General features: G+C 43.1%; 2 protein-coding genes across 4 annotated transcripts; one reads left to right on the forward strand and one right to left on the reverse strand.

Moving 5' to 3' along the window:
- Positions 1-591: 591 nt before the first annotated feature.
- On the reverse strand, positions 592-13,561 carry LOC140257742 (inter-alpha-trypsin inhibitor heavy chain H3-like). 2 transcript variants are annotated; one of them, XM_072347287.1, is made up of 21 exons: positions 13,472-13,561; positions 12,466-12,489; positions 11,333-11,499; positions 10,796-10,900; positions 10,215-10,377; positions 9,259-9,369; positions 8,530-8,655; positions 8,144-8,260; positions 7,375-7,543; positions 6,955-7,080; positions 6,553-6,734; positions 6,012-6,197; positions 5,275-5,414; positions 4,786-4,937; positions 3,737-3,763; positions 3,462-3,512; positions 3,092-3,205; positions 2,323-2,527; positions 1,620-1,792; positions 804-915; positions 592-721 (listed from the first exon to the last, which is right to left on the reverse strand). In XM_072347287.1, exons 1-21 carry the CDS (start codon positions 13,559-13,561, stop codon positions 592-594), a joined length of 2,670 nt encoding a protein of 889 aa, XP_072203388.1. The 2 variants fall into 2 exon arrangements, with proteins under 2 accessions (XP_072203388.1, XP_072203387.1); XM_072347286.1 differs by lacking the exon at positions 3,737-3,763 and having other exon boundaries at positions 3,462-3,543; positions 4,778-4,937.
- Positions 13,562-14,105: 544 nt separating this feature from the next.
- NEK4 (NIMA related kinase 4) lies at positions 14,106-26,508 on the forward strand. 2 transcript variants are annotated; one of them, XM_072347521.1, is made up of 15 exons: positions 14,106-14,335; positions 15,077-15,343; positions 16,228-16,425; positions 17,197-17,304; positions 17,919-18,073; positions 18,746-18,887; positions 19,831-20,256; positions 20,804-20,947; positions 22,177-22,299; positions 22,665-22,731; positions 23,077-23,183; positions 24,410-24,498; positions 25,139-25,344; positions 25,891-26,027; positions 26,210-26,508. In XM_072347521.1, the coding sequence occupies exons 1-15, from the start codon at positions 14,243-14,245 to the stop codon at positions 26,300-26,302; spliced, it is 2,355 nt and encodes a 784-aa protein (XP_072203622.1). In that variant the 5' UTR covers positions 14,106-14,242; the 3' UTR covers positions 26,303-26,508. The 2 variants fall into 2 exon arrangements, with proteins under 2 accessions (XP_072203622.1, XP_072203621.1); XM_072347520.1 differs by having other exon boundaries at positions 22,156-22,299; positions 26,210-26,507.
- The last annotated feature ends 152 nt before the right edge of the window (positions 26,509-26,660 follow it).

Below are 26,660 nucleotides of genomic sequence, written 5' to 3' on the forward strand. Positions count from 1 at the left end.
CAGTGAGGTGGGTGGTGCGTTTCAGCAACAGCAATAAATCCCATAACAGCAATGGGAAAGGCAAACCACGTTCCAGACAGCTGTGTACAATTTAGCAAGTGTGCCATGTGGGCTCTTGTTCATCGCTGGCAAAAATGCCCAGCTAATGGTGGTGACTGTGCTGGAAAAAGGGGGTTTGTAGCTGAGAATTTGCTCTATGTGACAGTGTTACTGTGCTGGCATTAAAGCCCGGACAGACACAGGAATAACGGAACAAGCCATTGGATGCTGATGCTTTTATTTCAATTGCTCCTGACACTCAGCCATCAATTAAAAACCAGAAGGATATTTCTCTTCTAATCCTGCAGAATTCTAGGCTATAATTTCAGTAGAGTAAGTGAACGCAGTGACGTCGAGGTTCGCTGGGGATGGCGGGGATGTCTGTGCACACAAGCAGAACTGCCGTTTCTCTCTCGAGATCCGACTCTGTTCCATCCTGCACTGTGGTGTGAGGAGAGATTCTGCGCTTGTAGCACTTCTTCAGCAGAGAAAAGTTCTGTTATTTCAGGAGGAAACGCTCCGTGTGCCCCTGGCTTCCCAAGGCGCCGCTGTTTAAAACAGACTGGGAACAACGTAGTCCGTGTGAACACCGTCTATCAGCCCAGCTCCGTTGTTATGAACAAACCAGCAAGGAATGTCGGTGCCGTGCTCAGGGTCTCTTCTGTAGTCCTTCTGCCAGCCCCTGCCAGGCAAAATACATCCCCAGAATCAAAGCAGAAAACACACGTCAGCAAAGCCGTCCTTTCTAAGGTTATTGTGTTTACCTGGTCACTGCCAGCTCCTTGTTTTTAAATATCATGGTGGCGTCTGGTTTCTTGGGATCAGCCCCAGGATGAATTTCAAGTATGGTAAAGTCAATGGGGTGGAAAAACTGCCCTAAAAATGGAAGCCAAAATTAACATTTCAAGTACGTTGCAGATACAAAAGAAAACAAACAGAGCCCCCAGAATGGCTGCACTGCTGCTGACCGAGTCCCTCGGGGTTCTCAATGCAGAAGCAAACACTGAGTTTTGTGCAGAGCTGAACGTGTGATTATGGGATCACTGACTCCTTAGGAAGTGGAACTCTCTGCTATATCTGGATGTGAGTTCCACCTCCCCGGTGTGAGGTAAAATTGGGCTTTTCTAGGTCGCCTTGGAGGTAACATCACTGTGTGTCCTGTCTGTTCAGTATTTGTGACATAGTGCTGTACGAGTCTTTGGCTTCCCTGTAGCCACACAAGGCGTTTGTTGCTCTCCGAAATCCCCAGATGAGATGCTTAGAAAACTGCAGTTTTCTAATCCCCCGATGAGATGCTGCAGTAAACTGGGTTCAGTGAAGTGGCAAGGTTTATCCCTCAGTCACCAACTTCACCTTCTTCTATAGTATAGATGTCAGTGTTTGCAGCAGAGGAATTGAAGAAGAGATGGTGCACAAAGCCCCAGCCCAGAACATTATTCAGAAATCTTAATACAGTCAATCAACACGGGCTCAACTTTCTCCCCCTTCTCAGCTCAGAAAGGCCAGGTACAAGGTGGTGTCTGCAAACCGTGTCGCCCCAAGGCAAGCAAGAACGTTCACAGCGCTCAGTGAATTCATACCTAACAGTCCGTGGGTCTGTGCAGACAGTTTGTGGCTCCCCAAGGTGTACAGCCCCAGGAAATCCCTGTGGAGGGGATGTTTCTTCCAGACCTGGTGCAGAACTATAACAAATGATGCGCCGCTGCCCACTGAGAGCACCAGACTTTTCTTCTTGTTGACTATCAAGGTTAAACTGAGGGAAAGAAAACAGGACCTGAGGCATTGAGCTTCACAGAGCATCAGAGCAGAACTGACAAGCAAAGCGTGTCCCACAAACAAGCGTGGCTTTATAAAGTATTTACCGGGAGTGTTTTAAAATGGAGGTATCTTTTTGGCCTATGTGAATCTGTGTGTGTTTGTGGGCAGTTCAAGACTCGGACTGTGCCATGATACCATGATGCCATTGATACTGTGACTACAGTCGCTCCTTCGGTGTTTGCTGAAGTCACTTTTGTGTTAAGGATGATACAAAGTGTGGTTTCACCCTGTTGTACTAATGGAAAGTCGGGGCAAATTCTGAACAAGCAGAAGGAGTGATGAATGCAACCGTCTGCCGTTACAAAACGAAGCAGAGAGCAAAATTCAGCACGGTTTGGATCGGGGTGTTGTTTTTTTGCATAGTTGGGCAGCAGACCTTCAAAGCACATTTTTGATCCGCTCCCATCCCCCAAAAAGTGTAAAAAATACCCCAGGCACCCGATAGGTTCCTTCTGCAACCATTACCCTTCTTGTTGCAACGTGACCGAGTCCAGCCAGGTGAAAGTTGTCCTTTCAGTCCCATTCTGAATGGAGATCTCCTCAGGAGTCACTGTCACTTTTATATCCAGGTGCTTGTTTGCAATGCCCAGCTTTCCAAAATACGTATTTTGGATCTTTGCATCATTATTCACTTTCTTGTCACCAATGAGTTCTCCATTTACTGTGATGCCTAATATCAAAAGGAAACGTCAATGTTGTTTCATAGAGGATCAGCTGAGGTCAAAGAGTGTTGTGGAAGTTTTAGCTACAGCTCAACCAAACAAACCCGAACTGAAAAACAGCTCAGAATTACTTAAGTGCGTTTGTGCAAAAGTACAGTAAGGGAACAAAGCTGTGGAGGCTGCTCTGTAGGTACCTGCAATGTAGATAATACGTCTGTAGACACCTGCAATGACAGCCATCACCTGCCTGATAAAGGTTCAGTATTTCTGTGGAGGTACAGACAGCTCGTCTCTCTTCCAGGTACTCCATGAAATGGCAAACTAAGGGTTATTTTATTGCCTCTACTTTCCAAGACAAACAACGTCTCTCAACTCCCAGAGAATTTTCAAACAACAATTAAAAGTTCGTTTTATTCCGGGAAGTGGAAACAGCCCCGGTAGCAACGTCCTGTCACAGCAACAGGAGCTCCTGCTGGCTTTGCAGGAAAACATAGTTCATGCAGTATGAAAAGAGAGAAGCAGCCTTTAAAAGTGAGATTCTGATTTACTGCATTTTAAAGTGATAAACTCACCTGTAGCTGGGTCATTTATCAAACTTAACACAGCACCTGGGTTTTCATTGATATTGAAACAAATGGCATCTTCTTTTTGTGGCACGGATATAATGAAGTGTGGATCTCCATCAACTGTAAAGGCAAGTCACAGGTGTTTGTATAGTGATGCACAAGTTCAAAGTTCTACATGAACACATAAAGCTGTGGTAGTGGATCCACTGATTGCGGGGTCCAGTAGGAACTGTCTCCTGCACAAGTTACACGCCTGGCTTAGTCCAGCCCATCTGCCAGACGGAGTGGGGATGTCCCAAGGAAGCTGCTACCACATCTCAGGAGTGGGCTACAACCTTCTTCTCCATAACTCTCCAGGTACGTGCCATTTACTTACCACTAGTATACCAGGTAGGGTTTGGTGCATGTAGGTAGTGCGCTGGTGAAGCTGCAGAATGCAGGGAGAAAGAAAAAAAGTTGTTAGAAAAACATCAAAACTGAATATTTATGCACTGTATGCAAAGCACATGTACAATGTCAGCAAGTTAACCTGCCAGGTAAATTGCTAGCATTGTCCTAGCTCTTAAACTAAATGGGATGACGGTGTGTGCCTTTTGAAACAAGCAAAGCTTTAGGAAAGAGAGAGGTTTGTTTTGTAACCTCGTGACTTACCCTGTGCAACTATGGGGGCAGACTGAGCTGTGAATGAAACAAAAAATACTTCAGAGATAGAAAGAATGACAGAAATCCTCTCCCGCTGCCCTCCCTCCAGCAGAGCCAGCTCCAAAACCTCGCAGCCATGTTTGTATTTCTGAACACTTGTAACAAAGAAAAACAGTCACAACTGTTTATTCAGTTTTTGTACTGCAACAAAGCGAGCTATGAACTAACCCCACACAGTGTCCTGCTCAGAAATCACAGTGCACTCTGCAGCAGAACTACTCTGAGGGTCCTGTAAGGGATCCGGAAGGGATTGGGCTGATCTGCTCCTTTCCTAATTCCTTTGTGTTTTGTTCCAAGCCCTAATACTGCAATGTCAGGAAGGTTTATCCGCCCATTCCCATGTTTGCTCTGTTCTTTATCTGAAACTACAGGGCAGTGTTTGCATATGGGTATTTGTGCCGAAGAAGCAGCATTCACAGCAACACTGAAGGCATCTCTGTGAGGAGACTTGTCCACACACCGGTACCTGCCAGCAGTGCCCTGGAAAGCAGAGTAAGTTGTACTGGGCCTGAATTCCATGCGGGGGGGACACTGCAGCTCTGGGGATCCACACTGAAAGTGCTATTCACAAACTTTTCAATCCCCAACATTTTTAATCAAATTATAATGGTCTTAATCTATGATGCAATATTTTCATACAGTTCTTGGGGAATAAATCAAGTGATGCAGGAAATCTGTCTCTAATAGTTAAAAAGTGATAGGTGAATTTAATAAGAAGTGTACGTACCTTCAGCTGTTGCCGTGAGTAGATAAGCAAGAGGAAGGAAAAGAGAGAATTACAATTACAATCGTACAATGCAAAAAAATCAAACCCAAACTGTTGCTGAACTGTCAGACTCAACTGTGTGAACTAGCAGTGAGAAATAATGTTGCAGAATCCACGCACATGCAATGCACAGAGAACAATTTTTTCCGACACGTGTTTAAATCTGCGCTCACACGAGACTTTCTTTAGATGGACATGAAAGCAACTTTGATAAAACTGGAAATGTCTGCACCTTCAGTAGGTTTATCGGCAATCGCTGCTTGATCGTCATCTTCTGGCTTGGTGACCACCATGGACGTCAGTGGTGTCACAAAGTTGTATTTTAGTGATAGCTCCAGGGCTTCAGCTGTAAGATTCTCCTTTTCTTCTCCTTTAGCTGCAATGCTGAACACAGGGAGAGAGTCCATCAGGGGTTGCCAAATTACCCGTTGAACTCTGAACCGAGTACTTTTTATAAAGAGAAGTAATCCCTGCAGCTAAAAAGACAAAGCTGTGCTGTCCATTAATGATGATTTAAGACAGTTTAATTTGCTAACTGCAAGACAAATGCTGAGGTTGTGGAGACTCTCCTTACTGTTCTTTGTGCTTTCCTATTGGCATCTCGGTGTGATGTTGGGCAAAACCAAGGAAATAGATCTGAATTGCAGCTTTACAGCCCAGAGGCTGGACCAGTCACCCAGCTTCATGGTTTCACTGAACTCATCATTCCTGCTGTAATTACCGTTTTTCCAGCAGTTGCTCAATGGTGAGATAAGCCCAAAGCCTTTCGATGAAATCTCCAAATATGTATTCCTGCTCTTGGAAGGCTTTAGCTGTTTGCTCCTTATCTTGCTGTGTAGTAAATGACAGGGCATCGTTAGCCTGTTAGGAATAAGGAAAATAAGGCAGGGACTCCCAGAATTTTCTAAAATCAAAACCTTAACATCTGAAACTCTCACTAAATTGAAAAACATTGTGGTCCAACAAAAAACTTGCCCAGGAATTTTTAAGCTTCTGTGAAGCTCAGCAGTGTGTGCTGTGGGACACAATGCACTTCCCAAATTCAAATGACATTTGGTTAATTAGAATTTGGCTACTCAGGACTTGAAGAATCTTGATTATGATTCTTATAACATATAGCAACTTGTTTAATATGAACTGCCTACGGGCACTGAACACTTGGCTCCTGAAAGAACTGGGTCGGATATTTAGAGAGTAAAGAGGACAAAATAAGTTGGCAAAGCTTATTCGGTCACGCTGAGCAAAGTTGTTCTGGATTGACCCAGGTATAACTGACAGATGAGTAACTTGCCTAAGGAACTCGTAAAAGCAATGCCTTTGGTGCGCTTACTTTCTCACATTGCAGCAATACAGATTCTCACTGAGGTGAAAACATACCTGTGACTACTTTAAGTTTTGCCACCTCAGAATAGGGATACTTTGCATAGCAAGGAAATAGGCAAAGAAATCCATACTTACACCTTCACCTTTCACATCTACTGTCAGGCTGTTTTGGTTGATGTCTCTGAAGCGCCCAGCCACCACAATCTCAGACCCATCATAGAAATGCTTAAAACTGTTTTTAGTTATGTCTGCAATTTCATTTTCTGGGTAGTTTAATTCCACATCCATGAGCATAGGATTGGCCACCTCGTCATAAAAACCCTGTAGGATAAAAAGGAAAATATTTAACCACTGTTTTTCATTTAATTCATACATGGATCTGTAACCAGTGCTATTTCAGCAGTGAAAATTTAGAGTGTATTTTAGAAGAAATATGTAAATCTGCAGTTAAATCTCAGAGTACAACTCCTAACAATCTACCAGTAAGGCAAATGAGAAAGGACACACCAACTTTTCAGTCTCACTAAGACTGAGGGAAAATAGCCAAGAAAACATGCTGAGGATGATGAGTTCCATCAGCATTCATCAAGAGGGACACCAAGATCTTACTGATACATACAAGATACTTACCTGAATTAACACATCCCTCATCTAACTTAAGTTGTGGTTACTGTACCTGGAGTTGTATGGCTGAATCAGAATCAGGATAAATCCGACGGGCCAGTCCTTTATTTTCCAGTGCCATCTTCTCCAAGAAGTTGTAATCAACACCGTAGCCAAAACCAAGATTGTATAAAGTATATTTTCCTTCAATGGCTTTTTTCACATGTGTCGTAATGTCATTAGTATTTGATATGCCTATATTAAACCAGAAAAAGGTTGATTTTCTTCATGAACAGATAAAATGAAATGGTTAGCCGTGTTTGGATTTCCTAAGAGGCATTAGCAGAGACTTCTTGGTCACACGATGCTGGTGTAGTAGCATTTCAACCATGAGAAAGAAAAAAGATGATGGTCTATTTTAATTGAGTGCCTTTTGTTAGCTAATTCACTGTTATTTCACCCAACACAAACGTACCTACATTTGGTTGGCCATCTGTTAACATGATAATTATGGAAGCACTTCTCTTGGGCACAAGGTTTCCTTCGTGAGCAGCATTCAGCATATCAATTCCTTTCATTATACCACCATATAAATTTGTCACTGTAAGGTAGACATAGAAATTTAGCTTCAGCACAGTCAAAATAATGGACCATGTTTCATGGGAATCTGACAAAACCTGATTCCAGTGAAAAGTTTGAGTTTGCTAGCAAGGGGACGCTTAGGTACAAAAATAACTGAGCTTTGCAAACATAAGGATAAAAACATCATCTGCTGCATTGATTTCAAGCTTAGTACTGTTTCCCATTAGTAGTTTTTAAAGTGGCAGCACTGTGTTCACAGACTGAATTGGAGAATTAACATACCCAACAACTTACTGGCAAGTAAAGTACTCACAGCCCTCAGTGTCAATGCTCCGAACAAACTTTCTTGCTTCATCCAAATTTTCAGGAGTGGCTTTGATTAATGTTTCTTTCCAGGTGTGTACATCGCTACCAAACAGGATGAAATTGAAGTGGTCATCTTCTTTAATGTCATCTAAGATTTTTAGAAGTGCTTCTCTTGTCTGTAAGAGGAAGAGATTTCAATTTATTGTTCAACTTTAAAGAAATGGGTGTTTGCAGTTATACACAACCCATCTCTGCAGTGCTTTTTTTCTTCTGTGCCTTTTACACAGAGATAATAATATAGCTACAGGTTTGTGGAAAGGTTCGTAAGCAAGTGTGGCTCACTGCTTGTGCCTGTCTAGGCCTCTTTGGATGGTCTCTCATCCCGTAGGTGTGTGGACAGGTAGATTTTAGGTTAACCCATGACAGTTGTCATCAGCAAACTGCTGGAAGTGCACTTGATCCAACTGTCAGCGTCACTGGTGAAAATGCAGGAGTACACCAGTCCCAGTACTGACCTCCAAGGGACACCACTCAGCACTGATCTCCATCTGGACATTTCACTATTGACTCTCTACTAATCACCTCATAACCAGTTGCCCATTTATTGAACAGTCCAGCTGACAAATCCACATCTTTCCAATTCAGAGAGAAGGATGTTATGTGGGACCATACACCCACGGTCCCTTCCAGCAACCAAATGCACCCTAAGTCGTCACGTCCTTTACATCACAACAGAGGATCTTCCACTGAGACTCTAAAGTAATGCAATAACTTACCTGCTCTATTTCTCTTCCACTCATTGAGCCGCTGATGTCTATTATAAAAATAATGTTCTTGGGCAAATTTGGAAGATTTGTTGGAGCAAAGAAGTGCACGAAGTAGCCATTGACAATCTGAAAAAAGGACATAAGATGTCAGCAAACCAATAGCTTTTGTGTATTACAAAGATAAAACTGATAAAAAGAAAAGTGCTTTTATTTACTCTCTAGCCCCTGAGTAGACTAACAGATCCTTACTAGTCTCACCTCCATCCACGAGCCCAGAAGTGTTGTTTAAGTTTAAGCCTTAATGTGCTTGACATATGCCTGTCTCTAGCAGTGTCACAACTGTGCCTGCTCCCATCTGTCCATGGACTGATTTGCAACCCACTCTGCAAAATTACCTGCAGATTATCCGGAGTTGTTCTCTTCACATCGTATTTAACAATTAAATCACCATCCAAGAGGGACTGTGAGCAATTTCCACAGGTTCGCTGTTGATCAAGAGTTGGCTTGAAAGAGATATGTCCCTGAAAATAAGGAACTTCTTTAGATCTGAATCTCAATAGCTGAAAACTTTCTACAGAGCACAAATAAATTTGTAACTTTGTAAAGCTGGTATATTTAGATTCATGGACATAAGGATGACCTGTTCTATATGGTTAGATATTAGTATATTTGTTCAAATAACTAATAGCTCAAGTTTGCTGCTGAGCTCTCTTCAGATGTTTTCTTCCTCATCTTCCTCCCAGCTCTCCACTCCAAATGACACTTCTGATAGGACTGTTGAGCAGTCTGTGTGTTAGGGCTTCTACCACTTTCATACATGGGAAAACTACTTGTTATTGACTTCATTCTTCCACAGGATACAGTCCAGTCGGTACCCAAGCTTCCAAGTGCCGTTGTGGGATAAAGGTACAGTTCCATGCTAATAGCTGCAAGTGTCTTCCCAACTGCATGGTGATGGTCTTCAGCTTCCTAGCTTGGAATTCAGAGTTAATTTGCACAGAGAAGTCTTTATTTACCCTATTTTTAGTCTCTCACTTTCATTGCTAGTGACTTCAACATTTTTGCATTGATAGTATTTCGGAGTCATAACCACAGCAAATGAAATATGGAAGGTGCTGCTGTACCTTTTTATGTGAGAAAGTTTTCTTTATGACATTTTGCAGATCATTGGTGATGAATGTTCCTTCTGCTTCCAGCTCACTGATACCTTGTGGCTCAAAGATATTTATTTCAATCTGAAATATGAATTGAAAATTATCTTTGTTGGCTATCCCACAATATATCAACTGAGACGTTTACAGGAGGATCTGAAGGAAATGAAGGAGGGATTTTCTTGAACAAAAAACAAGTTTATTTTTGTAATGAATAGCAGCAGTCCAACATGTCTTTTTCTACATAGAGCTTAAAAGCCAAATTAGAAAGAAATAAAGCTCTATAGAAATGGTTAGTGAAGGGGTTGGTGGAATGTTGTCAAATGTCGGATAAATACCTAAGTCCTTCAAAAATATAATCCAGTCACCAGCTGTGAGTCACGGCCAACTTTGAATATTTCAGATTGCCTTTTATCTTAGTATGCTTGGAGTAATGCCTTACAAGCGTACAGATACGGAGTTTTGTAATGGTTTTTACTCAGCATTTTGTTGGTAAAGCTGAGTCTTAACAAAGCAGGTAGGAGCTATCAAAGACAAGTTTTAGCACACAAAAGCCAGTGTTCTAGAATGTAATATATGTATCACTGTAATTTAGCATGACATATTTTTATAGCGATGTGAGAAAGGCATATAGTTAGTTTATGCTACGAGGGCATTTATAAAAGCTATTTTGCTCCAAAATATCTTAATAGCTTTTCAGTTTTCTGTATGTCACCAAGGAGCTTTAGTAGCTGAGCTAACTCAGAAGCCTACAAATCAAAACCTGCAGTAAAGCATGTTGGCGGGGACCCCCCACATGGTTCATTAGAAATATTATCAGGGCCCTTAGCTCAGCTGTAGGCCAGTGGGAATGACCGCGGTTCTCCACTTTCAGCAGATGGACAGAATCTCATGACCTCTTAAGCTGCAGTATTAAATTTGACATCTACCTCAAAATCTTTGACAAGCTGCTTCGGTTTTACTTTGATGAACATCTCATACTTTCCAAAGTGTCTCTTCAGTAGTTCTTCATATGTGAGTTCAAAAGTGACTTTACTGCCTGCTGCAATGTTGACTGAAACAGTGAATTTTTCAGTTTTCCTTCCCGAAGCCCTGTGTTTGAGTGGGTAAGAAAAAGATTATCCTCTTTCACAACATTTCTTGCTTGGATTCGGTTGGTGCAGCATAATTTTCAAAAAGGAGCAGAACAAAGATGGGGATTTTGATCTGTTTCTACAGTCACAGTCAAACAGCATAGACTTTATTCGGGTTCTTCTAGGAGCTTTATGCAGGAACTGGCCACACATATTAAGTGAAAGATGCAGAGACTTTCCTTGCTTAGCTGCAGATACTAGCTGCCAGGAATTGTATTTCCTTTACAATTTATGCTAAAACAACTCTAGATTAATGAGATTTGTTCTTTGATCCTATAAGAAAACAAACTTCAGAAATATGCCAGAGCAAGATATTCTGAACCTCACAATTTGCAACAGGTTAATGGCATGGAAGCCACACCAGATGTCATTCTTACTTGACAAGACCAGCAGTCTGTCCCTTCGAAACAGCTTTCTCATATTGCTGCTTGGCAGCTTCTTTTTCTTTTATATTTCCAGGATAAGTGGTGCCGTCAATTGTCCTGTGGGTGAAAAAGTGCCTTGTTATCTGATCGGCTTGCGATGATACATGAAAAGTTATTAGAGGCATATAATGTAATTGTAGAATATATATAATCTCTGTTTATTAATTTGTTTGCCCAAGAGCATTTTCAGGAACCTGCAATTGCTGAGATTTGAGCACAAGCAGTGAAGCACAAATAAACTAGTCTTTCCAGGGGCTTTACCTGGAATGAAGAGCTCAGTGCTTAGTATTGAAGGGAACCTGAATTACCTTTTTCCTTGAAAATGAATTAGATTAAAACTAGACTGATAGCAACACTACTTACACCTGCACTTTAGTAGCTTGATCATCTCATCTTGTCTGGTCTCATCCCATCCCATCTCATCAACAGCAAATCAAAACGGAACATTTTTGCCTTGGTTACTCTTACAGTATTATACAAACTACACACATGCTGAAGTTGGTAATGAAGGCTGTCTTAGGGAGCTCAACATCGAAGAAGACTTCTTTGTGTGCATCTCCTCGATTGACGACTCGACTGGTGATGACGTTGTGGGCAAATCGGGAAGTTACTTTACTGTCAATCTTCATTCTATAGATTTCTATCCCATTGACAACCTGTGCATTGAAAAATGAAAGAACAGAGCTAGCTGCTATACTGATGTCTGTATTAATCAGCCATGATTTTATAGGAAGAAATTACTATCATTCTGATCGAAACCTGAAGGCTTAATCGTAAACCTGGGGCATAGTGATGTTTCCTTGGGTGTCCGCAGAACTGACACAGTTACTGCTGTGAGTCGAAGCTACAGCCCCTTTAACAAAATACTACCACCCTGGCAAAGGTGATGCTGCTGTAAGGATTGTTTTTTCTCTCTACCGAGCCTGAGACTTTTGTTTTGGTTAGAGCCAGCACAAGCAACGTGCTGCAGCCTCACTGCACTCGTGACTGCTGGTATCAACCGAGTGGCTGTTTCCCAGGGCAGGGATGGAAGGAGTCATCTTGTATAAAAATAGATCTAACCAGTTCCAGATGGGTTTCAAATTCCATTTTGTTATCCTCATTTTCCGCACAACTGAGGCTCATTCCTGTTTAAGAAATGAAATGAGTTGGGTATGACTTATTTACTTTGAATGCTCAGGAGTAAGGTTACTGGGGACTGCAGGAAAACATAGGCAGCAGCACACGTGCCTCTTTAGGCAGCTCTGCAATAACAAGCTCTGATTGCAACACAATCAGCAGTGGAAAGGTTTCTGTGCTAGGCCTGATCTCTGTCAGGCTGATTGAGAGCTTCTCCCCCCATATCAAAGCATGTTAAGCACTGCTGAAGTGGCATCGAGCAGCCAAGTGGAATCAGCCTCATAGATGCCGTCTCTTGACTTAGAAACAACTACAACGTAAAATAAGAACAGTGTTGGAGACACTGCTCTTTATTAAAACATAACGAGGTTAACCATTATTTGTTCACATTCTTTCCCTGCACAGGACTCCCCATCTGAGCTTGGGAAAGAACAGAGAATCGTTAGCCATAGGCTGATCAGAACCAAGCCTTCATATAAGAGATGATAAGAGAAGCTACTCACCAAGTCATTGTCAGAACTGCGCTTCTGTAAAGAGAAAAAGAAAAAACAGATGATGACTAAGGCAGGAAAGCAGCATTTAGATCACTTCTTGGAACGGCTGCTGTCAGGTCCTTTGGCACATATTTTGTCTTTTCCAACTAATTTCCCTTTGGGAGATAAATGGGTTTTATATCAAAGCATACAAATGGGCTGAGACCATCACAACACACAGCAATCTTTTCCATTTCAATACAATGACATTTGCAAAGGGACACGCAGCATAAACTGGGAGAATCAGCCATCTTTTCTAAAGGGCTCTGCGTGTACAGATGGAACATAGCACAGAGCCTTGGTCACTTGCCATTTAGGGAGGCTTTAGCATTCAAAGGCATACATTGCCCTGCTCTACTAACCAGCAGTGTCCGTGCCCTCCATGATTCTCACAGGATCTAACTACTGAGAGAAAGCCATTTACTGAGTAGTGCTCTGCCATTTACTGAGTAGTGCTCTGCAACTTCAGCAAAGTTAATGACTCGGGATATCAGGAGGCACTGCCTGTCAAAAGCAGAAACTGGGGCAAAGATACATTCCATGATCTGCTAACACAGATCTGTCCCACCAAAACCCTACCGAGTCACTTGGACCATGGAAACGTTCATCAGGACGCCATGTTACATCCCTGTTACATTTCTTTTTGGAGGCACCTTTCACTGTCATTGCCATTCAGGTGCTGTAATGAGTTATATGGCAGCAATGAATCCTTCACACGTCGGAATGTAAATGCTCTAAATCATTTCACCACAGCAATGACAGGGAAAACAGAGGAAAACAATGTTTGGCAAAGGAGAGATAGGAAGGCTTCGTCATAGCTGAGTCGGGACTGAGGCTGATTAAAGCTGCAGACCCAAGTGTGAGCTGGCGTTCGTGATAAGAGCGCAGCGATCTGCTGGGTGAGCTCCCTGGAAATGGGGATAAATGGCAGGAAGTCAGCCTAGAGAATGGGAGCAGCACACGGCTGGTTACTTACCTTCATGTTTCTGACATGCGTTACCACAAAGTCTGATGATGCAAAGGCAGGCATCAGCAATAAAACACAAAGCAACACGCGGCTTCCCATTGTGGAAAAAGGGTAAGATTCTCATCTGAGCGGCACAGATAAATACACAGTGCTTTGTTTACGGAGCATTAATGAGTAACCCCATGTGAACAGCGGCAATAAGCGTACGGGAAACATGAAGCACGGAACGTTGGTGTGTGTGACGTCCAGCACCGTGATGAGCACGTCCATGGTGCGTCCAGTTGGTCCAACAGTCCGGCCGTGGGTCTGCCCGTGGGGTGTCATGGCCATGGGGTGTCTGTCATGGCCATGGGGGGTCATGGGGGGTCATGGCCATGGGGAGTCATGGTCCGCTCTCTGCTGTGTGAAGGTGACAAGGTGGCTTTGCTCAGCAGCCTCGAGCAGCCCGGGCTCCTTTCACACTACACAGGCAGAAGCCGGGGACCGTCGGGCACTGTTTGTGAGGGGACAGCTTTGTTTCTACTGGTGGCAGCTGCAATTGGCTTCACGCCATCCTGCCCGCTCCTAACATGGCCGCTTCACCCGCTTCCAAGATGGCGGCGCAGGGCTCGCACCATAGAGACGCAGTGGGGACGCTCTGCGCGTGGCGCTCTCTGTGGCAGCGGGGAGCTGAGGGCGTCTCTATGGCAGCGGCCGCCGCGCTGCCGGGTGGCGGGCCGCTGATGGCGGCGATAGCCGCGGGGTGGTGAGGGATCCCGCCGTCTGTCTGGCGGCGAGAGGATGCCCCTGGCCGCCTACTGCTTCCTGCGGGCTGTGGGCAAGGGCAGCTACGGGGAGGTGAGCCTGGTGCGGCACCGGCAGGACGGCAAGCAGGTACCGGCGGGCTGGGGGGGCGGGTCGGCCGGGCCTGGCTGCGGGGACTCGGAGCTGCGGCGGGGCCGGGGCCCGGTGTGGGAGCGGGCGCGGCTCCTCCGCGGAGAGGCGAAGCTGCGCGGCCGCGATGTTAACACGTGCGCCCTGCGGGCCCGTTAACCACGGGGCACAGTCCAGCGTCCTGCTGACCGCGCTGTCCTGAAAGTAAACACGGAGCGGACTGTGGGCCGTATGCGGGTCCTTGGATTTCACCCCTTCTATCTCATCATTAGCGCTGGCAGGAATCTCACTTCCTTATCGTTTCTGTTTTAACTTACAATATTTGATGTTTTGGCCCGTGTCTTATCTCTTGCCAGCTTTTATAAGCAGCTTTTTTTTCTAGCAAGACGAGCAGGATTTTTGGTTGTGGCTTTTAGAGCTTACTAGTGCTCTGTGAAAGCAGCTGTGTTTGAGGTGTGTTTGCTGCACAGCAATGTTTGCATTGTTTTTTTGTGGGTTTGGTTGTTGTTTTTTGATGGGGGTCATGTTGCTCACCTGCTTCAAATGAAAAGACCTGATTTGCACGACAGAAAGCAGAAGAGCAGCACAAAGACTAAAGGGGAATCTTGGCTCAGGTGGCCTGTAATGGTCCCTTCCGACTAAAAGGCTTTTATGAATGTAGCTGGTTAGGCGTATGGAACACAGTCGGTTCTGTGCTGTAACTTTCTCCTCTGATGATACACGTTGAAATCTCTTTTGCAGTATGTCATCAAAAAGTTAAACCTGAAGCATGCTTCCAGCCGGGAGAGGAAGGCAGCGGAGCAGGAGGCACAGCTGCTGTCCCAGCTGAAACACCCCAACATAGTCGCCTACAGGGAATCCTGGCAGGGGGAAGATGGGCTGCTGTATATCGTTATGGGCTACTGCGAAGGAGGAGATCTGTATCACAGGCTCAAGGAGCAGAAGGGCAAACTTCTGCCAGAAAATCAGGTGGTAGAATGGTTTGTCCAGATTGCCATGGCACTGCAGGTAACGTAAAATGCAACTTTGTCATTTGGAAAATAGAAACTTAATTTGGTTCTTTCTGCCTTTAGAATCCTACAGTTGGGCTATGGGTTTTGAAATCCTGTTTGGCTGGGTTGACATCTGAGCACAGTGGTTATCAGCTCCGTTAAGGACCTGTTCGCACGTCACTGCAGTCAGACTAACTGAGTATTTCTGGTAGGGTTTTGCTGTCACTTGGTATATCTGCGGCTCTGTCACAGCCAACAGTGGTAACTTCCAAGGTGTTTGTAGTCTGAAATGCTTCTGTGGTTTGACTTTTTGCATCAGGCTTCAAGAGTGGAGCTGCTCTTCTGTTTTATTAAAAAGAAAAGGCTCCTGTCAGAAGTGTTTCGTTTTCTGTGGTTTGCTGTTTTTTAAATGGTAATTTAAACTGCTAATCTATAATTTTCTTAAATATAATCGGACTCTGTTGGCATCGGAGATTACCAAACTTTAAGAATGTTACCACGGTAATAAAGATAGAAATATTAACACCGAGAAATAAGAATTTTCTGTCCTGCTCCTTAAAAGTTGGCTCCTGTGGCCAGATATACACCAGTGTATGAGTGTGCACAGCCGTGCCTGTTCCTGCTAACTGAGGAGTCTGAGCACAGTCCTGATGGCTTGTTAAAGCCATAGGGGAGATTCTGGTAAAGCATGACCAAGTTCTGGGGCTGTACCTGTATTATTATATTAATATACTAATGCTGTCTTCAGCAGTGATGAACCGTTTTTATTAGATAACGATATGTGTGTTTTTGCTGTGTTTGCATTTCCCTCCTTCAACCTCTGTTGCGTGATTTTACTTCTCATGGAGAACCAGTTGTGTTACTCAACTCAGTCTGTGTTTCTTTTTCTTCCCCTCCCAGTATTTACACGAAAAACACATTCTTCACAGAGACCTTAAAACTCAAAACGTTTTTCTGACAAGAACAAATATAATCAAAGTGGGTGACCTGGGAATAGCCAGAGTGCTGGAAAACCAGTGTGACATGGCCAGCACTCTCATAGGCACTCCGTACTACATGAGCCCCGAGCTCTTTTCTAACAAACCCTACAACTACAAGGTACAGTAAGTTAATGTAAATGTCATTTCTGCTTTGCTGAGCAACTTGTTTTGTTTGCCTGAGAACATTACAATCTAATGCATTATTTTTAATTAATTACTCTTTAATGTCACCAAAGATAAAAGGAAAAAGGAGATATTGGCCAGCACCTTTATGGAACTGTTTGCTGCAGTGGATGAGAATTAACAGCATGTGATAAGTTATCACAAATCACATGTCCATGTGACTGTAGCTGTTGTAGCATGCCAAAATAAACAAAGATTTTGGTCTGTTTTGTAGCTGTGGATTCAGACAGGGTGCTTCATGCTAAACTGTAACATAAAAAAAAAGAATAAAGAAATGAGCAGCGTCTTGGAATTGAAAACAAAACAAAGAAAAATATTTGTGCTCTTCTGTCCCACATGCTGAAAACCACAGGGAGCATCAATTTGGGTGTCTGTGAGTGAGCAATAACTAAGGGAAACTGTTCTTACAAACAATAGGAAGGTTTCCTTCCTCTGGTTAGAACCAACTTTGTACGTAATTAAAACAAACAAAAAAACCCACCCTATGAATTGCAACCTTTACAGTTATTTTCAGAATCCACCTGGTTAAAGTTGGAAGAGAATAGTCAGTCACCATTAAGAGTGAGACTGAGGCCAAAAGTTTGCAGTGCATTTTGGTCTTAATTCCTTTATTGTGATGAAAAGCCTCTTGGAAAGCATATGACCAAGCCTGGAGTTTCTGCCTTTAATGCAAAGCTCTTCAAACTTTTTCTTCCCCTTTTTTCAGTCTGATGTTTGGGCTTTAGGCTGCTGCGTTTATGAAATGGCCACGCTGAAACACGCCTTTAATGCTAAAGACATGAACTCTTTGGTTTATCGAATTATTGAAGGAAAGGTAAAAACATTGACATTTTTCTCAGTTCTTGGTTTATTTATTTTTTTGCTAACTTGAGAGAACCCTTTTCAGTCAGAAGCTCTGCAGGGATCTGTAAGTATCCGGCATGTTACATGCGCTGTCATGTCTGTTTGGAAGGTTGGTATTTCCTGCTGATCTGTGATAGAGCAGCAGAGCCAGGAAGTTTGTTTTTAGATTTGCTTGGGATTTCTTATTTCCCTTTTGTCCAACACTGCAGTGATTAATTTTCAAGGCTTCAAGATAAGTCACTTTTTTCATTTGCTTCTGAATTTTACATTGTGCAAAGAATTCCATCACCGTTAGTCACTTTCCTATTATAACTAAGTGCCTTATTTGCGTTGCTGTATGATGAAGTTAAAACATTAATTAGATATGAATCTCTTATGCCTATTCACACAGTTCCAACTTCAGTGTTAATTAAAAGCAATAACAAAACAGAACACAGTGAAGTACTTGAGAAATGCATAGTGTGAATAGTTAGACTGTTTTTTGTACAAAGGACTTAGCTTGAATTTGACTGTCACGTATAAATGATTTTGCAGTACGCTTTGTTGACAGTGTTAAATAATATCAGACTTCTGTTCCTGTTACAGCTGCCTCCCATGCCGAAGGATTACAGCCCACAGCTGGTAGAAATAATACAAACCATGCTGAGTAAAAAGCCCGAGCAAAGGCCTAGTGTGAAAAGCATACTGAGGCAGCCGTATATCAAGCACCAGATTGCGCTGTTTTTGGAAGCCACAAAGATGTAAGATATTTTCACTTGGGTGATTGTATGCAGAACATTCATGTTACTTTCATCTTTGCTTTTCAGCTTTTTTTATAGCAGGATAATGTTGGTTCTGCTGTGTGCAGTTGTAAAACCTGCAAACATTAGTTGCCTTGGAGTCTTTGAGGAGTAGGAGAGCTAGAATGAAAAGCAGTTGGGTTTGTTTGGTTGGTTTGGTTTTTGCAAAGGCAAATGAAATTATGCGACAGTTAGAACTGATCAGCTTATTCAGAGTAAAGAAATGAGAAACCCCAATATTTTCAAGGAAGCACTGGGAGATGCATGTTATGCTGTGTGGTTCACTGAGGCCATTTATCAGCTGGACATTGTATTTGCAATTTCCTTTTGGTATTCACCAATAGGATTGTTTTTCTTGGTTAAGGTAGGTCGGTTACTTTACTGCTTCCAGGTAGGAGCGGTTTTGGTGCTGTGCAGAACAAGTGTACTTTGCTGACAGAGTTTAAATAGTGTTTTTAAGCTGCTTGTGTAGAGAGGAAAACGAGAATGTTATGTACAGTCTGTTGAAAAAGCCCGCTATTGTGTATTCTCTGTTATCTGTGCAGTGAGGGGTTCTTAAATTCCTAGGATCCAAAGCAATATTTTAAGGCCCTGAAGGCAGTGATTGAGCAACTCTTTATTTTTTCCTAACAGGAAGGCAGCCAAAAGTCAGAAGAAAATGGTGGGTTCCAAACTTGAAGATGCTTCTTCTGTGGTCCCAGTGAAGAATGAATCTCATAACAAGAACGTTACACCCCCAAACAGCTCCAATGAGCAAGGGAGGAAATGCAGAGCTGTAAGATACATCTTCTTGCTCTTCTCCTGCATGCTGAAAATCAACTTGCTTTTCCTAGAAAATATATGATATTTTATGTGAAATGCCTCAGCTGTTGGTGAGAATGGGGATTCCTGGTGGTGTGTAGAACTTAGGCTGATGAAAGAATGGTGTTCAGGTTAATAATGGAAGTAATTAGAAGCTGTAGGTTGGTGAAACCAATTGTAGTGCCTTAACTGTAAGATGTTAACTAAGTAACATCTGATTTTCTAATTGTGGGCCACTGTATGAATTGCTTCTGTGTAAAAGTGCAGTTGAATTGGCAGACTTACCTTTTGTATGAAGCGTGGTTATTTACAAGTATTTCTACACTTGTCAGGAGTATTTGAGGTAAAATATTTGATAAGTGGTAATAATTTTCAGTGAAATAACTCTGGCAAAATTAATTACTGTTAAATCACACTATTTATTGTTCTGGTTCTTGCTGGTGGTTAAAATGAGTCATATGAAGTGATTAATCTTGTATGTAGTTATGTGGTGGGTTGTGGGGTTTTTTTTGTCTGTTTTGTTTTTGTGTTCTGAAATGAGTCTGCTGTCATGGGTTTAATCTTTCAGAGCTGAAACACTAAATGTATGTGGTAAAGTAGCTCTTGGAGAATTGCTGGTACTCACTGGCTTCTCCCTCATGGAAGAGCCAAGGGTTTACAACTTTTCTTTCGAGGTACCACTGGAAGTGGGTGAGCAGTACGTGTACAGCCCTGCCTGGAATATCTAATCTGCAAGTGCAGTCTGTATTGCTTTTAAAATGTGGGTTGTTGCATTTTTGAAGCTCTTAATCTCTTATCGTAATTTTAATGCACTTTGTGAACTCTGGTATGTTAATGATGTTCCTCAGGCACTTGGAATATTCTTTCATAAGCTCATAATACTGAGAAGCAACTCTCTTGTTCTGTTTTTATTCTAGAATGAGGAAGACTGTGTCATCAAATGTAAAGCCAGCAAGTTTTGTCCATCAGAGAAACCAGCTGCTGAGCTGAATACAAAACCATGCAGTAAGGATTTGAACAACCTGGGAAGCTCCCTAGCTACAATTAGTGAAGTGAATATAGATATCTTACCGCATGAAAAGAGAAACTTTGGAAGTGAAAAGAGTAGCAGTGAGCATATTCCAGAGAGTAATAAGGCAAAGTATGCAAATGCTTCAGGGAATGCTGAAATAATATCCAGCAATCCACTGATGGAAACCGATGGACTACAGAAAAAGACGAAGCAAGCTTTTAAAGGGGGAAGTGTTGAGTCTAAGCACCCATCTGTTGATGCTGTGGAAGATGATGACAACACTTTGAAACTCCAGCAGCCTGCATCTGAAGACCAAAAGCAAACTGATGTGGTAAAGCATTTATGCTTATGTAGACTTTGAAATAGATTTGACTAATAGACACCTCTTAAAGTGTAGAGAGCTGCTGCAAAAATACTGTTATTTCATCCGGTCGAATCTCAAAACTATCAGATATAAACATGGCTCTTCCTCTCACATTGATGCTTTGGATTTAAGTCTGATGTCTGTTCCTCTGGCTGTACAGCTGACACTTGTGCACAATCTCTTGAAGCCATTTTGCTTTAGGTGCTGATTGCCTTTTAATTTCTTTTGTTCTACAAGAAGATTTTCATGCACTTTTTAAATGATCTAAAAATCTATTGCAGAGTCCAGGTTCTACTGAAAAACTGATTTGTTCATGTTCTAATTCAGATGTCTTGGATCTGCGTTCTTGAGAAACGGTGGTGCAGCAGATATTGTTTTCTGACTGTCACAAGCTTATTGTGTTTGCAGCTGTCATGTGTTAAGTTGGTTGTTGGCCGAACAGCCAATTTGCCTGTGCTGGTCTTTTTCACTTTTTTAAGCACCTACAAACTGAAGAAGTCCTTTTCTTTCTTAGGATGTTGTCTGTCATGGAGCTTCAGGAGATGCTCAGGAAAAAACTACCTCTCAATTGCAGTCTCGTGGTTCTGCTCATGAGCCTTCTCTCTCACGGCAGCGACGGCAGAAGAAAAGAGAGCTGGCTGAGGTCTGTTCAGAGAAGGTACGGGTAATTTAAAGAATTCTCTTTTTTTACTCTTTAAAATGAGAATTTTTAAAGAAGTTTTTTTAAGATGTTCTTGTTTTATGCACACCTGCATAACATCACTGATAGCGAGATACATAATGCTCAAGACGTCCTTCATGAACAGTATGAGTAAACCTTTGGCAATGTCAGCAAACCTCAGCAGCTGGATGTAGCAGCCATGTGCAAAGAAGCTCTGAACAGTTGTGTTTAGAAAAGACCACTAAGGCTGTCCAGCTGTCCATCTGTTACCAGCATGCCCACCAAACCACAGCCCTCTGTGCCACATCTGTGCTCTCTTGAAAACCTCCCAGGGCAGCCTGTGCCAATGCATTACCATTCCTACTAAGAAGAATTTGTTCTTTATGTCTAACCTGAACCTCCCCTGGTGCAGCTTCCAGCCATTGCTAGTTAGCTGGAAGATGAGGCTGACCCCAGACGTGCTGCAGCCTCCTTTCTGGGTGCAGCCTCACCATTGTGGAGTACAGAGGGACCAGTGCCTCTCTGCTGCTGGCTAGAAATATCTGACACAAGCCAGGATGCCCTCAGCCTTCTTGGCTACCTGGGCACACTGCTGGCTCATGTTCAGCTGGCTGTCACCAACACCCCCAGATCCTTTGTGTAGCTTCCAGCCACTTTGCCCCAAATCTGTACCGGTGCACAGGGTTGCTGTGACAGACTTCTCTTTGTGTCTGCAAAATAAGTGGCAGTATTTTCCTGGCTGAGCAGGTAAGGCTGCTTGTAGTGAGATCAGTAGTAGTGCCTGAGACCAGACGTTTAACAGCTGCCCTGAATGTGCGAGTGTAGACTCCAGGAAGAAGATACTGGTCGATACACATGTGCCTAAAAGGGCTCCTGTCACTCTCAGCAGAGTGGCTTTTTGGGGGAAAGGCACCACCAGTGTAAGGAAACAGGATGATTGGTTTTCAGAAACATACCTTGTTGCTGTTCTCTTCAGTTTTGATATGTGAGGCTGCGTTCAGCAAAATCATTGGGTGAAAAGTAGTCTGGGAGGAGGGGGATGAAGTTGAGGGATGGACAGAAGAGAAGTGGATGCAAGAAGAAGTGCAGAGGTGGAGACATTAAGTAGGTTACAAAACCTCTCTCATCCGGCTTTACCATGCAAGAATGTCTCTAGATTGCAGAGAACTTTAACTATGTAGTTTCTTACTCATTTCTCTTTCAAGTTCAGAGCAGTTTCTCCTCAGCCTTTACCGTCTCCTACTGATGTGAATGTAAAGAAAGCACAAAGCTGTGCAGAGGAGCAGGCTGCCAAAATCTCCGCAGCAACCAGTAGCACCAACAAAACCAGTCAAGATGCCACTGCAAAGGTCAGTTCAAAACATGGTGTCACTGTATTTTTGTCATTGCTTCTGAGCAGGCTGTTCCTGGAGCACTTGTACAGAGAGTAAAGAAATGTATAGTAGCTTCCTGCATGGAAGTCTGGTCAGCCATCCAGCTGGTGTTGGAAGAGATGCTTCCATGCTGAACCAGTGAGGTCACAGGCTTCTTTTTTATAGCGTATGTTAATCTTGGTTACCAGAACTGTTTTGTACTAAATAATGCAGCATCTGTTAGGTAATAAGAAGGCAGCTTTCTCTTCTGTTTCATTTGAAAGAACGTTTTTTGTTCTGTAGGTAGTAGTCAAGGTGATTGTGACAGTTGCTAATTAATACCATACTAATTTACTTTAAAGGAGCGGCCTTTGTCAGCGAGAGAACGAAGGCGGCTGAAGCAGTCTCGGGAAGAGATGTTTCCCTCTGGTAATTATGTTTGCACGTGAGCATTCTATAAATGGACTTCTTGTAGAACAAATTCTAACTTGCTGCCAGTTCTTCACTAACATCTTGCGAATGATACACTAAAGCTGTAGTTCTGACAAACATTTCTGTATTAATTATGTTCAGTTGCATTTAGGGGTGACAGCTTGTATTTGAAATGTGTGTGAAGCTCAGAGTATACACTTTTCGTATAGAAGCCTTGGTGGTTTTTGCTAGCATTACGTCTGCCTGCCTGTCTTCTGTCAAACCTTTTCTTGCATGAACATGAAACTAATTCAAAATACATGCAGCTGAGTTATAAACATTGCCGAAATGTCATCCTTCCAGTGATTCCAGCAAGACGAGCAGGAAGTAGTGCAATAGTTGAAGGAAAATCACGTATGGAAAATCATGTTAAAGTTGCTCAGTCTTCATCAGATCCCAGTATTTCTCAGGTAAACTGAGGTCATAATGCTTCGGAAATATTTCAGTGGAGGCACAACTTGGGAATATAGCGATACTTTAAAAAAGAAACACCTGTATGTGGAAGAAACCCAGTAAGAATGCTCAGTTATCTGCCTGTGTTGTTTTGTGAGTCCTGAGGGAGAGTGCAGGTCTGCAATCTACCTGTTTGTTCAGCTAGATCAGCTTAACGTTTCTACACACTTTTATACCACCTGCCAGAGGTAAAGACTAAGAGATATCCCAGGCAGCACTGCTGTGTGATTTCGTTGCTGATGGGCTTTTTTGATTTGTTGTAAGAAAATATTTATCATGAGCTGTGTTTGATTATGGGCGAATTGCCTGTTGGAGTTCAGTCTAAACACGTTCCCTGTAGCCTGGTACACCTTACTGTGTTAGTAGTGTCTGTATTTTAGTATGTGTATGTGCTCACAATAAGAAGGAGCTTCCAGAAGGAGACCAAATAGCTTCTGGTGACGTTCTCTTAGTTGCCTAATTTTAAAAAAAATGGATTAAGGTCATGAACGTACATTGTGTGAACTGTACCGCAGGGCTTTGTTAGTATCAGGAAAGTGAAGGAAGAAGCTTGAAAATTCAAAGCATAGGCTTTATTTTCCTCAGTCCTGCTCTTGCATGGAAGGTGTTCTGTGTGGTTTACCTGCTTGTGTATGCTTCTAACTGTTATTTAAGTGCAGAAACTTTGTTTGCATTCACAAACAGAGGTTCCATGAGTTCAGTGATGCTGGTGGTGGTGTGAGTTGTGCTGTGCGCTGCACACAGGACTGTAGAGATGTGGGCACAGTCTTCTGGTGTATTTTAAGGGATGCTGGAAACTTAACTGATAAATAAAGGGAATAAATATGATTTGAAAATGCGTGTGTTAAAGATCAATAGATGAGGTAAGGATTATGAATGTACAGTGCAGCTGGCTAACAACCATGCATGATTTGTTTTTAAATGAGGCGCTTGGTAAAGCATTTATAGCTGTTAGAACTGAGTGGCGATGTCTGTGGGTCAAACAAGCACTTCATTAAGCACGTTCTGATGTCCTGTGTGTTTTTTAAAAGCAAAGGTTAAACTTTCTGAATGTATCATTATGTATACGACTGTTCTAGTTGAATGGGGCTCTTTTTTTGTGTGTACAAAAAGTAGTTAGTGCCATAGGGATAAATTAATTCTGAAAGTCAGAATGTTTGTCTGTTGTTTCCTCTTCATGTAGAAAAGCAGAGTAACCCACCGCCTGTCTGATGATGAGCTGAGCTCTTCCACCAGCTCTACAGAGAAGTCTGATGGTGATTCCAAGGAGAAGTGAGTGTTTTGTGCCATATGTGAGAGTATTTAACTCTGACTTGGGGCGAGGAGAAAATGGCAGGCGTTGCTTTCCAGTTTCACTTTAGGTGGTGACTGAAGAATCTCGTGATACACAGAGAGGGTTTAATTGTTGTCCCTCTCTGATTATAAACTTTTCATGCTGTACTTCTTAGGACGTGTGTTTGTGTCGCTATATTTTGGCAAATGAAGCTCCCCAGTAAACCAGTGTTGCAGCATCAGAGAAGAAATACAGCCCAGGATGCTTTAAAAGCACGAGTGCAAAGGTGTCCACGTGTTTCCTTTCGACTGTGAAGGAGGCTGAAATAATTTATTGCAGACCTTGTCAATGTTGGCAGCTTCTTCAAGAAATCCCACTGGTTGCATTGCTAGCGGTGCAGCTGCACAGGCAGCAGTAGCTGGTAGGACTGAGGGTTTTTTCCAGGTGGATGCATTTAGTGTCATTATTAAATGAAATGCTACTAATGCTGCTGTCATTAAGACTGTAAGACTGTAAGAAGTCAATTTAACGTGTGATGCTTAGCAGGACTTCACCCCATTTATTGCAAACCCTTTGAAGGGAAGGTGCAAACTGCATCACGAGTGGTGACTGAATTACGTCATGTTTCTCCTCTCCTAGAAAAAGCAGCATGAGTGAAGTGAATGAGCTGGTGCAGCTGATGACTTGGACACTGAAAACAGACCCTATGGAGAACTCTGAATGCCCTGTAACCTCAACCCCAGCCCCAGAGTTTAAACTTCATAGGAAATACCGAGACACATTGATTTTGCATGGAAAATCACCTGAGGAATCAGAGGACTTCAAATTCAAAGAGGTTCCTTCAGGTTTGTTGCTCTGCTACTATCTTAAATGATTGACTGTCAGCTGCTAATTACCAAAGAAAACCTCCTAGTGGGCGACAGAAACACAGTGGAGGTTTTTATGAGTATAGAGTCATAGAATCATAGAGTGGCCTGGGTTGAAAAGGACCGTGATACTCATCCAGTTCCAACCCCCTGCTATGTGCTGCTGTGTGCAGGGTTGCCAGCCAGCAGACCGGGCTGCCCAGAGCCACATCCAGCCTGGCCTTGAATGCCTGCAGGGATGGGGCATCCACAAGCTCACACAGAAGCTCATTCGCAATAAATTATTCTGAAGATAATCCAGTGGTTTTCGGTTGTTGTAGAGAATTGTTTGAATGAAAATAGTATTATGTAGAAGTTACAGAGACCTCACAGTGTGAACTGTGTGCAGTGATGTCCTGTACAGTGCCTTAAGATTTAGCATCATGCAAACTGACAGCTGGAATTCTGCGGTAACGTGGTTCCTTGATCTTCTTGGTGCGTAGTATGAAATGGAGAGTAACTGCAGCGATCTTCTTCTTTCCTTAGCGGACATGTTACCAGGTCCTGAAAAGATGAGGAGAATGGTTGAAGTCCTGAGATCTGATGTGGTGCAAGGATTGGGAGTGAAACTTCTTGAGAGGGTGTACAGCATTATGGAAGAAGAGGATGAAAGGAAGAGAGAGGTGAATGCTTTGCACATCAGAATTATAGAGGGGTCTGGTTTCTTATAACCCCCTTTTTAGACACTGAGATAACGGTGCAGACCTGGGTTAATGCTCCCATTGCTTTTGCTGGTACTTCAGTCCTGGTGGCTTTTTTCCATGTCAGTAAGTCTGGTGTTTCTTCTTCCTGGTGCTCTGAACAGCTGCAGCTGCGGGAGCACATGGGGGACAAGTACGTGAGTTACGGCGTGAAGGCCCGGCACCTCAAGGTCCTGGAGGAGAACATGGAGCTCTGAGCAGGGAGTTCAAGGCTCCGGTCCCGTCTGACGGCTGGGGCAGCTCCCGGGCTGCGGTTCGCACTGAGCGTGGCTGGATGAACCCGCAGAAATCCTTGTACTTCATAGTGGCGTTTATGTTTTCTATGTAGTTCCTGTTCTCCTAATGAAACGCGAGCTGCTCCAAGGGCTGCGCTGAGCTGTGTATAAAGAGCGTCCGGAACACAAGGCTGTGTTTATCGTGGCAAAAGGTTCGGGCGGAACCGATCGGCTGCGGGTGGTGCCAGAACCTGCGCTGGGGGCGAACCGTGACACCGAGCGCTGGCAGTTACTTGGTGGTGGTTACCGGGAGGAACAGCTGTTAGTTCGCAGAGCAGCA

Source organism: Excalfactoria chinensis, chromosome 12 (assembly GCF_039878825.1).
Source record: "Excalfactoria chinensis isolate bCotChi1 chromosome 12, bCotChi1.hap2, whole genome shotgun sequence".
NCBI classification, from domain to species: Eukaryota; Metazoa; Chordata; class Aves; order Galliformes; family Phasianidae; genus Excalfactoria; species Excalfactoria chinensis.